Here is a 12,844-nt window from a genome sequence, read left to right on the forward strand (position 1 = left end):
CTATTGTTGATACCTTCAGCAGTGGGTTTGGATGGATGTTATTTTCAATAGACCAAAACAAATCACTTCTCCTTACTTCTCCAACTACAAAACTTTAACTTTTAAGGAGTTTTGCTTGAAATTGGCTTGCATTTTGTGGGCAGCGCATTTGCTACTGCCGCCGGACAATTGTGTGTATTGTTGTTCGAATACAGTGTCTAGGGGCCTATTGCACAAAACTAGGATAAGGGATTAAGCTGGGATATCTTAGTTATCCTGGCTCAATTTATCCGTGATCCAGTTGCACAAAAGCGGGATAGGGGGCAGCAGGATATGTTATGGTATGGTAAGTTACCATGGCGATTTATTCTGTGGAGCTGTGTGAATTTCCAGGATCTATTTAATAGACCCACTTTCATTATTTAAATGTTTGTGATCATTAATTAACTTTTACATACTCGCCATTCCCGACCTGTCATGCGACAATGTGACGTCACGGGAGTGCCTAACTATTTCGCGCGTGGTGGTCGCGGAACTAGTTGCAATATTCTCCTAAACAGAGGTGTTGCTGTTTGTTGCTGTTGTGAAAAGGCTATCGCTACCGACTTCACACCGTAGAAGAAGCAATGAAGCCGCTCTAGTTGCCATGGTGAATCAGTGAATCTGTCTATTTGAGGGAGCCGTGAGCGCGCACTTATCCAAGATAGGTTTCACCTGGCTTGATGAATCCATGTTTGCTCATCCTGGCTTGATAGATAGATAGATAGATAGATAGATAGATAGATACTTTATTGATCCCCAGGGGAAATTCAAGGTCTCAGCAGCATACATACAACACAAACACATTCTTTAACAGCAGAAGAGTAATTAAAGTATATAATATAAAAACACAACTAAGCAGTAAGGACAGTAGAAGATAAAGAATATGCTAAATATACTAAAATACAAATTATACTAACACTTAATACAATATATAAAAATATACTAAAATACAAATAACAAAATTACAAATTATACTAACACTTAATCTAAATCAATTCTAAAAACAGTATCCACATAGTGGTGATTAATAAATCAGAGGCTTTGCAATGACTGAGGCAGGGACTGAGCCTGTGATTCTCTGTGCATAGTAAGGTATGGTAAGGTGCTCTGTGTGAATGAGTGTCATGGTGGTAGTGCAATGGTGATAGTAGTCATGGTGATAGTGCAAATGAGTAAGTCAACAGTGCAACAATGCAGAAATAAAGTAAAGTAAAGTCTATATATCTATATATTTAACTATTTAAGAAAATGTATAAGTGTTGCTTGTTGTGCAACCAATTAAGCCTGTACGCTCTTGTTTTGGATTCATTGAGCGCAGCTCAGTAACTTATCCCAGATGTCTTAATTCTGCTTTTGTGCAATAGGCCCCTGTTGTGTAAATTTAGACAGGCGTGGTTGTTGATTGGCCTCTGAGGCAGTGCATGTTGTACCATGAAGGAGGGGCTGTATAGATCCCAGGTACAACATGTGGTGCGTTTGCGACTGCCTCCAGCCAATTCCGTTCTGTTGCTGTGTCTTGTGTCACGCTGGGTAATGTTAAATACGCCTGGTTGCCTTCGGCCTGTGAGAACTCTCCTACCTATGGCACATGGAATTTAACTCCATCATGGCTTTGTCACTCCCTAACAAATTTAATTAGTGCACAATAAAGTGGTGTGAAGATTGGAATCGAGATACAAACCAAAAAATGATGTGTTTTCTCATTGGTTTGCCAAGCAATGCTGTCGACTCCAGAGGGTTTAATCATCTAACTACAGTAATAGGCCAAGCTCAGTCATTTAAGCTATTGGCGATTCGCTCGTCACTTCAAAAGTTGAAATTATTTTAACTTTGTTGCCAACGGTTATTTGTAGTTGTATTTGGAAGTATCTGAATCTGAATTTCATTAGTATTCCATGTCACTGCCTGTATCTTGTCACAGCCTGTCTGAATGTGGCTTCAGAGTTGGACTAAACAAAGATTTAGTGACGCCCATATCAGTGAAGTGTGGTATAGGGTTTTGAGAAAATGACTAGAGGACTTTCTAATCTGGTCCTTAATTTTCTACACTGTCCAATGTTGTAAATGTCTATCTGTTTCACTGACTCATCTGCCCTTTTTACTTGTTTTGTTTAATGTCATCTCTTCATTGCCGCGCTGCTTTCTGTGTGTACTTTATATGTATGGTGGTGTTGTTTATGTCCTTTTTGCCAGCTTCTGCAGACTGTCTTGACTTTATCCTTTTCTCTTTCTCTCTCCTGCCATTTCTGTCTCTTACATTCCACCCCTCAATCTCCTACTATCAATCCTCTCTGGCTTTCTCTCTATCTCTCCCTCCCTCACTGTCTGTATATTTTCTCTCTCTATCTCCGTCTCTGTCTCTCTCTATTTCTCTCTGACCCTCTCTCTCTATCTCTCCCTTCCCCCCACTCTGTCGTTCTCTCTCTCTATCTCTGTGTGTCCCTCTCTCTGTCTCCCTCTTTCTCTGTCAGGCTAAACTCTTACTCAAGCTGTTCTACTCTCACCAATTCCACCGCCAACTTCTTCTTCAGCCCCAGCCTGACAGTTGTTAGCCATTCCAGCCACCATCAGTTTTGCTGTCCCGCCAGGCTACGCAAGCCCAAGCCCAAGCCGTCTAACACACTCCCCAAGGCCAAGGAGCAGGGCAGGTAAGGGCCCACAAGAGAGTCACCTGATCTTCACCAATCCCACCCCGTACCCCCCACCCCTCACCCTCCTGTGAAGATCCGTCTTTCCAAAATTCCCTTTGAAATCGTGAATCCTTCATAAATCCCCCGTTTTCCCGGAATGGAACATTCCTCCCCACACACAGAACCTTCCACTGTCCCTTGAATGAATGTCAATCTGCCATAACCCACCCCCTGGTGTTCTAGAATGGAATGTTCTTCTTAGAACTCAATTCCAAGTCCACCGATGTGTGTTTTGTCATCTAAAACCCCTGTTGTGTTTAGGGGGACTCTATAGCAGTATAGAGTGGCTAGTATGCACCCACGCATCCCATTAAATCCCACTGGCTCAGACCATAACGTGAATGACATTCACGCCCTGAGCTTATACACGCCTGACATGTTCCTCCTGCACAGTGTCCCCTCAGGCTTGCCTGACACCCACCTTTGTCATCTTTCCCTCTCTATCTCTCTCTTTCACTTCCCTCGTTCTTTCCCCTCACTGTTTCTGACTCTCTTTTGTCACTGATTATGTCCACCAGAGATGGACTGTGCCGTGGAGCATGCACGTGAGCTTGTCTGTGTGTGTGTGTGCATGTACATGCGCGCATGTTTGTGTGTGGAGAAGAGGGGATGTTTTTGAACAACTCTGCAGAGGCTCGTTTATTTGGAGGGAGAGAGGAAGAGAGAGAGGGGGAGAGGAGGTAAAGAGAAGAAGAGAGCAAAACAGATAAACAGGGAACAGGGTTAGACAGGGCTGTAAGCTGAAGGAGCAGCTAATCAAGTCCAATTACCCCAAACACACACACTCACACACATACAAACACTCACTTCTTGCACAAACACACACACACACACTCACTCTCCCTCTCTCACACACACGCGCACACTCACACACAGACACACCCGTGTGTATGGTGTCTCTTCCCATCTCTTCTCATGAAAGAAAGATAGCGATAGCATGGAGAGATTAGCCTGCAGCGCTACACAGTCAGTGCTCTATCCATCAGAGCGCTCCTGTGTAGTGGGGATGTGGATGCCTTATTTATCTCTCCAGCATGGCGCCTGCCTGCCACAGGTTCTCCCCTGTGGAGGTGGCAGCGGAAGGAGGCAGCGAGGCTTTGCCCTGGGTCTCTCTCTCTCTGGCTCTCTTTCTCTACAGCCCTCCCTCTCTCCATCTATCTTTCTTTTTCTCTCTCCATTTCTGTGTCTTCACACTTGTTTTTTCTCGCTGGTTGCCCTTTCTCTCTTTTCCTTTCTCTCCTTTGTTCTCTGTCTTGCTGTGTCTTTCTCTCCATCTCTCTCTTATTCTGTCTTTCCCCCTCCTCTCTCTCTCTCTCTCTCTCTCTCTCTCTCTCTCATATTACCCTCCCCATTCAAACATCCTCTGAGGCCTCCCTCTCTGATGACTACACCTTAGTGATGCATTCGGGCTGATTGTGAATGCTGCTCCTCTGTTGAACGTGAAATAGAGACCCTCCTCTCTTCTCTTTGACTGCCTCCACATGTGTGTGCTCTCATACACTCTCATATCTCCCATCATCCTATCTACCCATTCAGACTTCAGAGCCCCCTAAGTCCCCTTACATGCATGTGTGTGTGTGTGTGTGTGTGTGTGTGTGTTTTTTTGTCAGCATGCCTTCACATCCGACGCCCTGAACAGCCTCCCACTGCAGACTCTGTCAGACGGAAATGAGTCTTGTTTGTTCGAGCCGAAGAGAGTTTTTTCTGAGTCACTGACATGTTTAATCATGAAGCTCTATTATGCACGGGCTCAGGATGTTGTGGCAAACTGCAATCAAAAGTAATCAAAGCAGCCAAGTGTCAGACTGGAATGCCACTCTGTGCTCTAAGATCGCCACCTGGTGGCTATTTTATGATAAAGCAGAACATTTAATTCCTCAGAGTAGAATAAACTGTCACACCAAGTTTTCAAGAACCTACCATTATGAGATTAAATACACCTACTGATTATGACAAATTTAGCAGGCTAAATATCTCTGTCTATGCTTTAACATCATCCATGCTATTCTGTCATTGCTTGTTATATCCATGCAATAATGTCTGTGCACTGTGTCTCTGTCCCTATCTGCTTCTGTATGTTTTTTTCTCTCTCTCCTTCTCTATATCTGTCTCTCTTTTTTCTTTCTCCTTGTCTTCTTTTTCTGTTCTGTCAGAGAAGAGGAGGTGACTGACTCCACCCATCAGTTCTGTTGTCCCGCCTCAAATTGCAGTAGCCCCTCCTCTAGGTAACCTGTGAGTTGATTGGTCATTTGTTGTAACAACTAATCAACACAAGCGGATGATCACCTTGATTGCGACCTGTGCAGTGATAGGTTCATGAAGCTGCCTGTCATCAGGAAGAAGAAAATATAAACATTGTTCCTGATTCCGAACTGCAGATGGAAAGAAAGTTGCACTTAGCATGCATTGTGTTTTGTTAAAGACTTATTATTGGCTGTTTATTGGCATCAGCCAGACTGACAAAAGAAGAAAAAAATCACCTGATCAAGACACTCTTAAATGATCAAATGAAACTCTTAAATGATGATTTGAAATATAGGATGATGGATTTGACTTCCATTATGTAATTGTTATTGCATGCCTGTTTAAATAACCACCATGACAAGTACATGAATCTGTGTCTTAAATGTTACACTTTTCTAACTGGGTAAAAACTGCACTTGCAACTGCACACATTGCTTCACAATTTCATAGTTCAGTCTGTGTGTGTGTTTTGCCAGTGATGTGATGCCACATACAACACATTAATGACATAATCTGCAGAGATCAAAATAATCAGTGTAGTGAAACACCTTCAGTCATTTGGTTTTTGTTTGTGTATGTCTGTGTGTGTGCAAGTTAGTCGTTGCTTTTGCCTGTACTCATGACTGCATAATGGATATGATCAGATTCACAATTTGTTTTATGTATTTCTATACACGTTTGTGGAAGTCTCACTTACAGATAGGATTAGGATTATTTCTCACTCATCTATTACATTACATTACATTACATTACATTTGGCTGGCTCTTTTTATCTATCTATCTATCTATCTGTCTGTCTATCTATCTGTCTGTCTGTCTGTCTGTCTATCTATCTATCTATCTATATCTATCTATCTATCTACTGTATCTATCTATCTATCTATCTGAAGCACAGACATTTAAGTTAGAGTATAAACAGAATGGTGTGAACATTTAAAAAAATAAATATTCAAGGCTTGGTTTGATAGCAATAGTTGAAGGGAATTGACATCTTCCTTTTATCTCCTCTTATCTTTTATCTGTAATTAATCATTAATTTCCATGTTTTTGAGGAACATTCTGTTAAAACAAATGCTTAATGCTGATTTCTTGAATAATACACCATTGTTTCACAAGGCTAGTGTCTGTTTTTTTTATGTTGTCACAGTCTCTTCGCATCAGTCCATTCATTGTTTTGCATTTTAAGACTTCAAATGGTGTTGATAAAGTACTGATGATGTATTCTGTGCTGTAGTAGTAAAACTATGGGCATGCAAACACCTTTTATGAACTATGAACTTTGTGTGGATTCGTATTACCTGCATATATCCACAAGGTGGCAGACTTAACAGACTCAACTATACAAAATGATTCTGAGGACAAAAAATAAAGACATACCGGTATACCCATTACACACACACACACACAGAGACAGACATATACTCCTTGAACCCCTTTTCTATCTAACATAATCAGCTTCATGTCTCCTTCTCTGATAAAAAAAAGACTTCTGAAACATTCAACAACACAAGGCTGCACTGCAATCAATTTTAGATTAGATTTTAGATTAGTCAAAAGATTGCCAAGAATGTTGACTAGCCGCTTTACAGGGCCAGTGTGTCTGCCATGTAGTGTGTGTGTGTGTGTGTGTGCGCACATTAGCATGCACGCGTGTGGGGAGGGTGTGGTTGTTATCACGCTCAACCAGTCTGGGTGACACTCTTCTCAGACAGCACCACGGTGAGTAGACTCGCTCTGTTTTCAGCCTAAAATTTCCTCACTGTCACACAACAATGACTACAGCATTCTGTTTGAGCACCATTTCTGAGCCTCTTAAGTGCCTATCTTTCTGAAGGCTTGTCAAGAAAAGACCTATAAGCTTGGCGCATTTGACAGATGAGGCTGTCAAAGACCTTCTTGCCGGCGTTTCTGGTATTCGTGGAGGAAGTTGTGCACAGGGCTTCATGAACCCGTTCCAAGCTATTGAGCATACTGTTTGCTGATCATACTTAAGAGTTTTCTTGGGTTCTTTAGTATTTCATTTCTCATTTATTATGTATTGTCAGGGAATTCATGTATGTATGCATGTAGTATGAACTCTACACAACCACACTCAGACATACCAGGAACTTTAGTATCATGAGTAGAACATTCTGATTAAAATGTCTGCTTTAGGGGAATGTTTGAATAAGGATGTTTATGTGTGTGTGTGTGTGTGTGTGTGTGTTTATATTCACACTTCAGTGAGGTGGGTTGGTGAACCTGGCTGGCCCGTAATTTCAGTGGTACGGTCTGCAGCTACTTTTTAAGATTAAGAATGCACTGCAAAGCAGATAGACTGAAAGTGCTAATTGAAGGGTGTTGCTGTGTATGTGTGTGTGTGTGCAAAATGCTCGCATCTGTGTGTGCGGGATGGTGTGTATGTGTGTGTGTGTGTGTGTGTGAGTAGGAACCATTTTTAGTATTAAACTCAGACAAGGTATAAAGAGCTATGCCAAGCTGTTACCCATCACAGAATGTAGATGACACTATCAAACTGCTGTCACTGCTGGGTGTAAATGTAGCAAATTCTTTGACCAGAAGAGGATTCCCATACAGGGTAGAGAAAAAAGGTGAGAGAGAGAAAGAAAGAGGGTTGGGGGAGGGAGACGGAAGCACTAGGGAGAAGGTGAGAAAATGATGGAGGGGGATAGAAAGTGAGAGAAGGACATGAGAAAGAGGGAGAGAGGGAGAAAAGAGAGGGAGAGAAGGAGCAAATGTAAGAGGGGAAAGGCAGACAAGAGTGCTACACAGAGAGGGTAAGAAAGTCAGAGAGAGGGAGGGAGAGAGTCAGAGAGAGAGAAAGTCAGAGAGAGAGAGAGAGAGAGAGTCAGAGAGAGGGAGAGAGAGAGTCAGAGAGAGAGAAAGTCAGAGAGAGAGAGAGAGAGAGAGATTGGAAGTGAGCGAGGGAAAAGAGCGAGACAAGTGGCTTAGCCTACATCCACTCACCCCAGCGAAGTGATGGAGAGGACTTGAGCGTCAGGTAAGAAAGAGACTATTTCTGTATTTAGAGCTCTTCTTCCGCATGCGTGAGTGGAGTATGCAAGGGGGGAGAATCAGAGGAGGAGAGGAATGACAAGATTGGCTATTACCTCAGCATTTGTAAAAACTCGGACGGACTCCAGGGCAGCATCGTCCCACTGCCGACTGGTCTCTGATGTTCACAGATTGGCAGAAGCAGTAATCTGATCATCTGCCGGTAGACCTTTGTGCAGCTGGCATCCCACTGAAAATTAAATCAAACCAAACGCTAGCATTCCTTTGAGATACAGCAGGCTGACTGATGCCGTGCAGATATCCTTTGTGCAAGTTTAATCTCTGAGATGCACGAGTAGCATTATATTTTCTACATCACTTTTTGTCAAAGGCCGACATTCATTAAATGATTAAATGAATCAAAAGATTATAATCGGGCCATACTGTTGTATTATTTAATGTAACTATTTTGTCGATCTACAGTATGTATGCAATTTAGACAACAATTAGTGCAAACTGCACCACACAATGGATAATCTGCAAAAGAGTGTATCTTGGAACTCAGCATGGAACTAGAACACTGAATTTTGACCAACATGACAATAGCAATTGAACATTTTTAAAACAGCAGACATTTGTACATAATCAGTTGCATGCATGTAAGCATTTGACTCCAGCTGTGACTCTATTACAAGGTGAGGCTCATTGCTGAGATGCCGAGGAAGTCATCAATTGTTTCAGGCTTAATTCTTTTACGGGCTTGTCAGCGTTTGATTTATTGTTCCTGGCTACACGCTGGGACTTATTTGAACAGGTAAACTAGACCACAGCAGCTAGCCTATAACAATGGCAGCAGCTAGGCAACGTGTGAAAGTTTCATTGCATAGGACAAGGTGTCAGACAGCTGTACTCGAGAGTGACCTGCTGTCTAATAGTCTCTCTTATTATTATTTGTAAGTAGCTGTCTGTATGTGTGTCGTTAGGCTATCAGGATAGTGTTGGTTTTAGTGCCTCTGTAAGTAAGCCAATACTGTCACATCAGTGTGATAAGAGTGTTGTAGAATGAATGTTCTAAGGTATATTTAGGTCCAACAAATATAATGCTGAATTTTATAATCTTACAGTATTGATTAATGTAGTCTTTTATGTACAAAACTGCCCTGTTGAAGATTTAAAGAAGTTATTTATAACCTATACTATGAGAAGTGCTGTATTGAACTCAAACCTGAAGCCTCTGGCATGGAAGGTGAGCATGCAAACCAGGAGGCTAATACCTATTCAGGCATTTTAGCATATCACTACAGCAGGTTACCATGCCACTAAAGGCAGTTGTGTTTACTCACTTAAGTTCTCAGTGTAATGTCTACTTGTGTAAGATATAATTCTTGGCATAGGCACACGGGTGACTCCCTGACCCTGATCGCAGGCTGGTTGATCAATGCAACTAATCAGCAGTGGTATGCGTGCAGTCTGACTCCATATTCTCCACCTCGTTGCTCATGCTTAATCTTTTCTGACAGCCTGGCCATGAATTATGTATGCCAGGTAGAGTAGGCAGGAAGTGTGACATGATGGGATGAAGGGGCAAGGGGAGAACTTTTCTCAGCGTAGCCTAGCTCTCCAACTGGATTTCAAGAGCTGGGTCTTCTACAACAGGGACTATTGCATTTAATTTGTGTATTTGTTTGTGTGGAACAGTTTAATTGGCAAAGCTCATTCCTTTCGTCTATGTTTTTGCCCCCCAAACAATCACACAACAGCACAGAAAGGCTCATCTAGGCATTAGCATTTTATTCTAGATAGGGTGATGTTTTATTTTTGCTATCATGATCTGTAGAGACCTGACATAAAGTAACTAAACTTACAGTATGTTTGAGCATAGAGGTATAGAATACATCATTGGATCCATGTGTGCTCCCTGTATTTCAATTAAATTGCTAGCCTATTGTTATAACCGTTGAGCAAAATTAACACTATAACATTGGTATACACCCAGATGTACATGCAGCTTGTCTCAGTTATGAGAAGAATCTGACTGAGTCATTTCAATTAAAGGAATTCACACTTCTGTGCTTTACTTCCTTCAAAAAACGTACAAGCTTCCTCTTTGTCACTCTTACAGATTATCTTGCACCATTTGGAAGCTGCTTGATCTTGGCAGAGTGCGTAAATGGAACATTTCTTTCTTCTTCTTTTTTTTTTAAGAAAACTTTTTAAAAATGTTTGTGATCATGAAATGTATTTCTGATAATAGAAATGAAGGTGAAGTGGAAGCAGTTTTTGTTGTCACAGTGCCCCCTGCAGCTGGAAATATATATTGCATGTTTATGAGAGTTTTCTTTGCTCCCTTAAGAAGGCTTGGATGGATAAATTGGACAAGAAACTGCTAGTGTCTGATTGTGTTAATTGTGACGTAAATGAATGACGTTTTACGCTTGTGTCATAAAAACTGTTTTCAGTTCACTTCCAACCTCTGCATTCAGTAAATGATTGAACCCCCTCCCCTCGACACAAACATTGTTAGATTTATTATTAGTGTTAGATTTATTATTTAGTAATAACTGTGAACTTGAATGCGGTTCCAAGTTGCTGCTGGTACACAATTGTTTATTTTTTTAAATACTAATAGTAGTAATAATAATAGTACTATTACATTACATTTATATCTAAGTGTTATTTTGTTAAATTTGGTCCTAAAGTCTTTTTTTTTTTTTTTAAATTTAGCTAGGGAAAGAATGTTTAAGTCAGGCCTGCCTTTAGTCTTTTCCACACGGTGGTTTATTAATTTAACTATGGTATCGGATCGATATCAGGTATCGACCGACAGAAAGCCCAGGCATCGGTATCGGTATTGAGACTGAAAAAGTCGGATCGGTGCATCCCTTTTTGGGACTGCAGTTGCATAGAGTCTATGCCATTGACCAACATCAGCTGCATCAGTTAGCACAGCTGTGGGTCAACCAATCAAAACAACCAAAAAAATCTTACCACAAGGAAACCAACAGAGCTATTCCTTGTAAATAGGAGATAGTTGTTACCTAACATAAGCAAACATCACAAGTACACAGTGTGGCTCATTCTTCGTCATTCAATAATGAGACAACAACCTGTCTGTGTTGTGCAAGAACATAAAAAAAAAACTAAAGCACCATTACCACCAAACATGCTAATGTATAGCCTGTCAGAGGCAGGGATATTGGAACCAATTTCTGTTAGGGGGTGCGTTGAAATGGCTGGTGTGTGCATGACACTATAGAACACATGAACACACACAGGCCTACACCCTAAAAATCACCAGGTTGGACTTAGACAGTATTCTCACCAGAGGAGGTTTCTACAATAGGTGAAGAAGCTAGTGCTACTTAACGTAATTTGTACTAAAAGGTGATGAGAAACACCATAGCTTGGTTCCATAACTACAGTGATGTTGGTACTACTGAGTCAGTCAACTGATTAAAAGTATTCTATCCTTTAACTTCTGTAAAATCAGACATGTCAGCATCATCATGATTCAGCTTTTACTGCAATGTGCACCTCACAAGATGAATATTCTAATGCATTTGTCATTCTGACCTGAACACAAAAATATCAGCCAAGGTCTCTTACAGTGCAAATCTGCTTAAAGAGTAGGCAGCCCACAGACAGAATTTCACTGAAATGCTGTATAATATTTTGGCCAACATGGTATGAAGTAGACAGTTAAAGTTTATGTAATTCTTGTGGGAGTGAGACTTCTTGCTTCTGGGTCAAGTTTCTCCACCCCTTAAAAGGACAACATCAGACCCAAACCATCATCTTATACTAAACAGTCAAAACAGGCAGCTATTACCAAGCATGCACCTCCAGCTGTTATGACCAGACTGTGCTGATTTCCATGCAGAGGTTAAATAGTTTAACTTAATCACTTCACATTGAGCTTGCTTTGACTTAGTATGACATTGCTTGCTTTGACCTATACAACAAGTGTGACAAATTCCTTCTTTCAGCTGTGCCAACTTGGCAGGCAGTCCCTGTGTGTGTGTGTGTGTGTGTGTGCGTGCGTGAGCAAGTGTATGCACATACCTATGCAAAAATGTAATTTTGTGTGAATGTGTTATGTTGCTGTGCTATTGTGAATCCTAGAAGCCTGTGTCTGTGTGTCTCCATGTGTGTGCCAGTGTGTGTGTGGTAGCAGTTCAGTATTTCCACCAGGATGCTGTACGTCATTTGTTACTTCTAAAAGTCATCACCACTTCCTCTAATATATCTCTCTACACCCACTAGCACCACATGAATCCGCCGTTTCCATAGAAACACTGCTCCTCGCCCAAGTCTGCATTCCCCCACACCGGTCTCATGGCAACCATCACTAAGCAACCCCATCTTCCTCACCCCTACTTTTCCTACTTGTGTAGCCTAGGTGTTCTGGAGGTAGGGGAGGCTGGGAATTGGAGGTGGGCTCAGAGACTTAAAGAGGAGGAGGGAAGAAAAATGGATGTGTAACCAAGTCTGTGTATGTGTAATTGTGTAGGCCTATCCACATGTGACTGAACTCAGAGATGTGCGTGCGTAGGGGAGAACCGGGACGAATGAAACACTTTTTAATTAAACATAATTTACAAAGACATCGTAAAACACTGAAAGTTCATATTTTGTCACTAGCAACCTACATCTGTCCTCTGTCAAATACAGTTGCATTTACAGCTCTAAACAAAACCGTTCAAGAGTTATTTAAGGAGAAGTCGAACGTGCGTTTTATTTCATTCGTCCCTCCTGGCTGGGACAAATGAAACAGCATGGGGGACGAATGAAACATACCACTTAAATTATGTAAACTTCCCACAACTTCAATATTTGACATCATGAATGGTACTTCAAGTATGTGTTATTTTAGATAGATTGCTGCTTGGCTATAT

At 41.4% G+C, this 12,844-nt stretch overlaps 1 protein-coding gene across 1 annotated transcript in view; it reads left to right on the top strand.

Moving 5' to 3' along the window:
* Positions 1 to 5,667, top strand: part of LOC125293162 — a 47,509-nt gene extending 41,842 nt beyond the window's left edge. Inside the window, exons 2-3 of the mRNA XM_048240887.1 lie at positions 2,493 to 2,669; positions 4,865 to 5,667. Of these exons, the coding sequence (XP_048096844.1) occupies positions 2,493 to 2,669; positions 4,865 to 4,940 (253 nt within the window). The 3' untranslated portion in view covers positions 4,941 to 5,667. The remainder of the gene's footprint in view (positions 1 to 2,492; positions 2,670 to 4,864) is intronic.
* Positions 5,668 to 12,844: the final 7,177 nt, after the last annotated feature.

This window comes from Alosa alosa, chromosome 4 (genome assembly GCF_017589495.1).
Source record: "Alosa alosa isolate M-15738 ecotype Scorff River chromosome 4, AALO_Geno_1.1, whole genome shotgun sequence".
Classification (NCBI taxonomy): Eukaryota; Metazoa; Chordata; class Actinopteri; order Clupeiformes; family Clupeidae; genus Alosa; species Alosa alosa.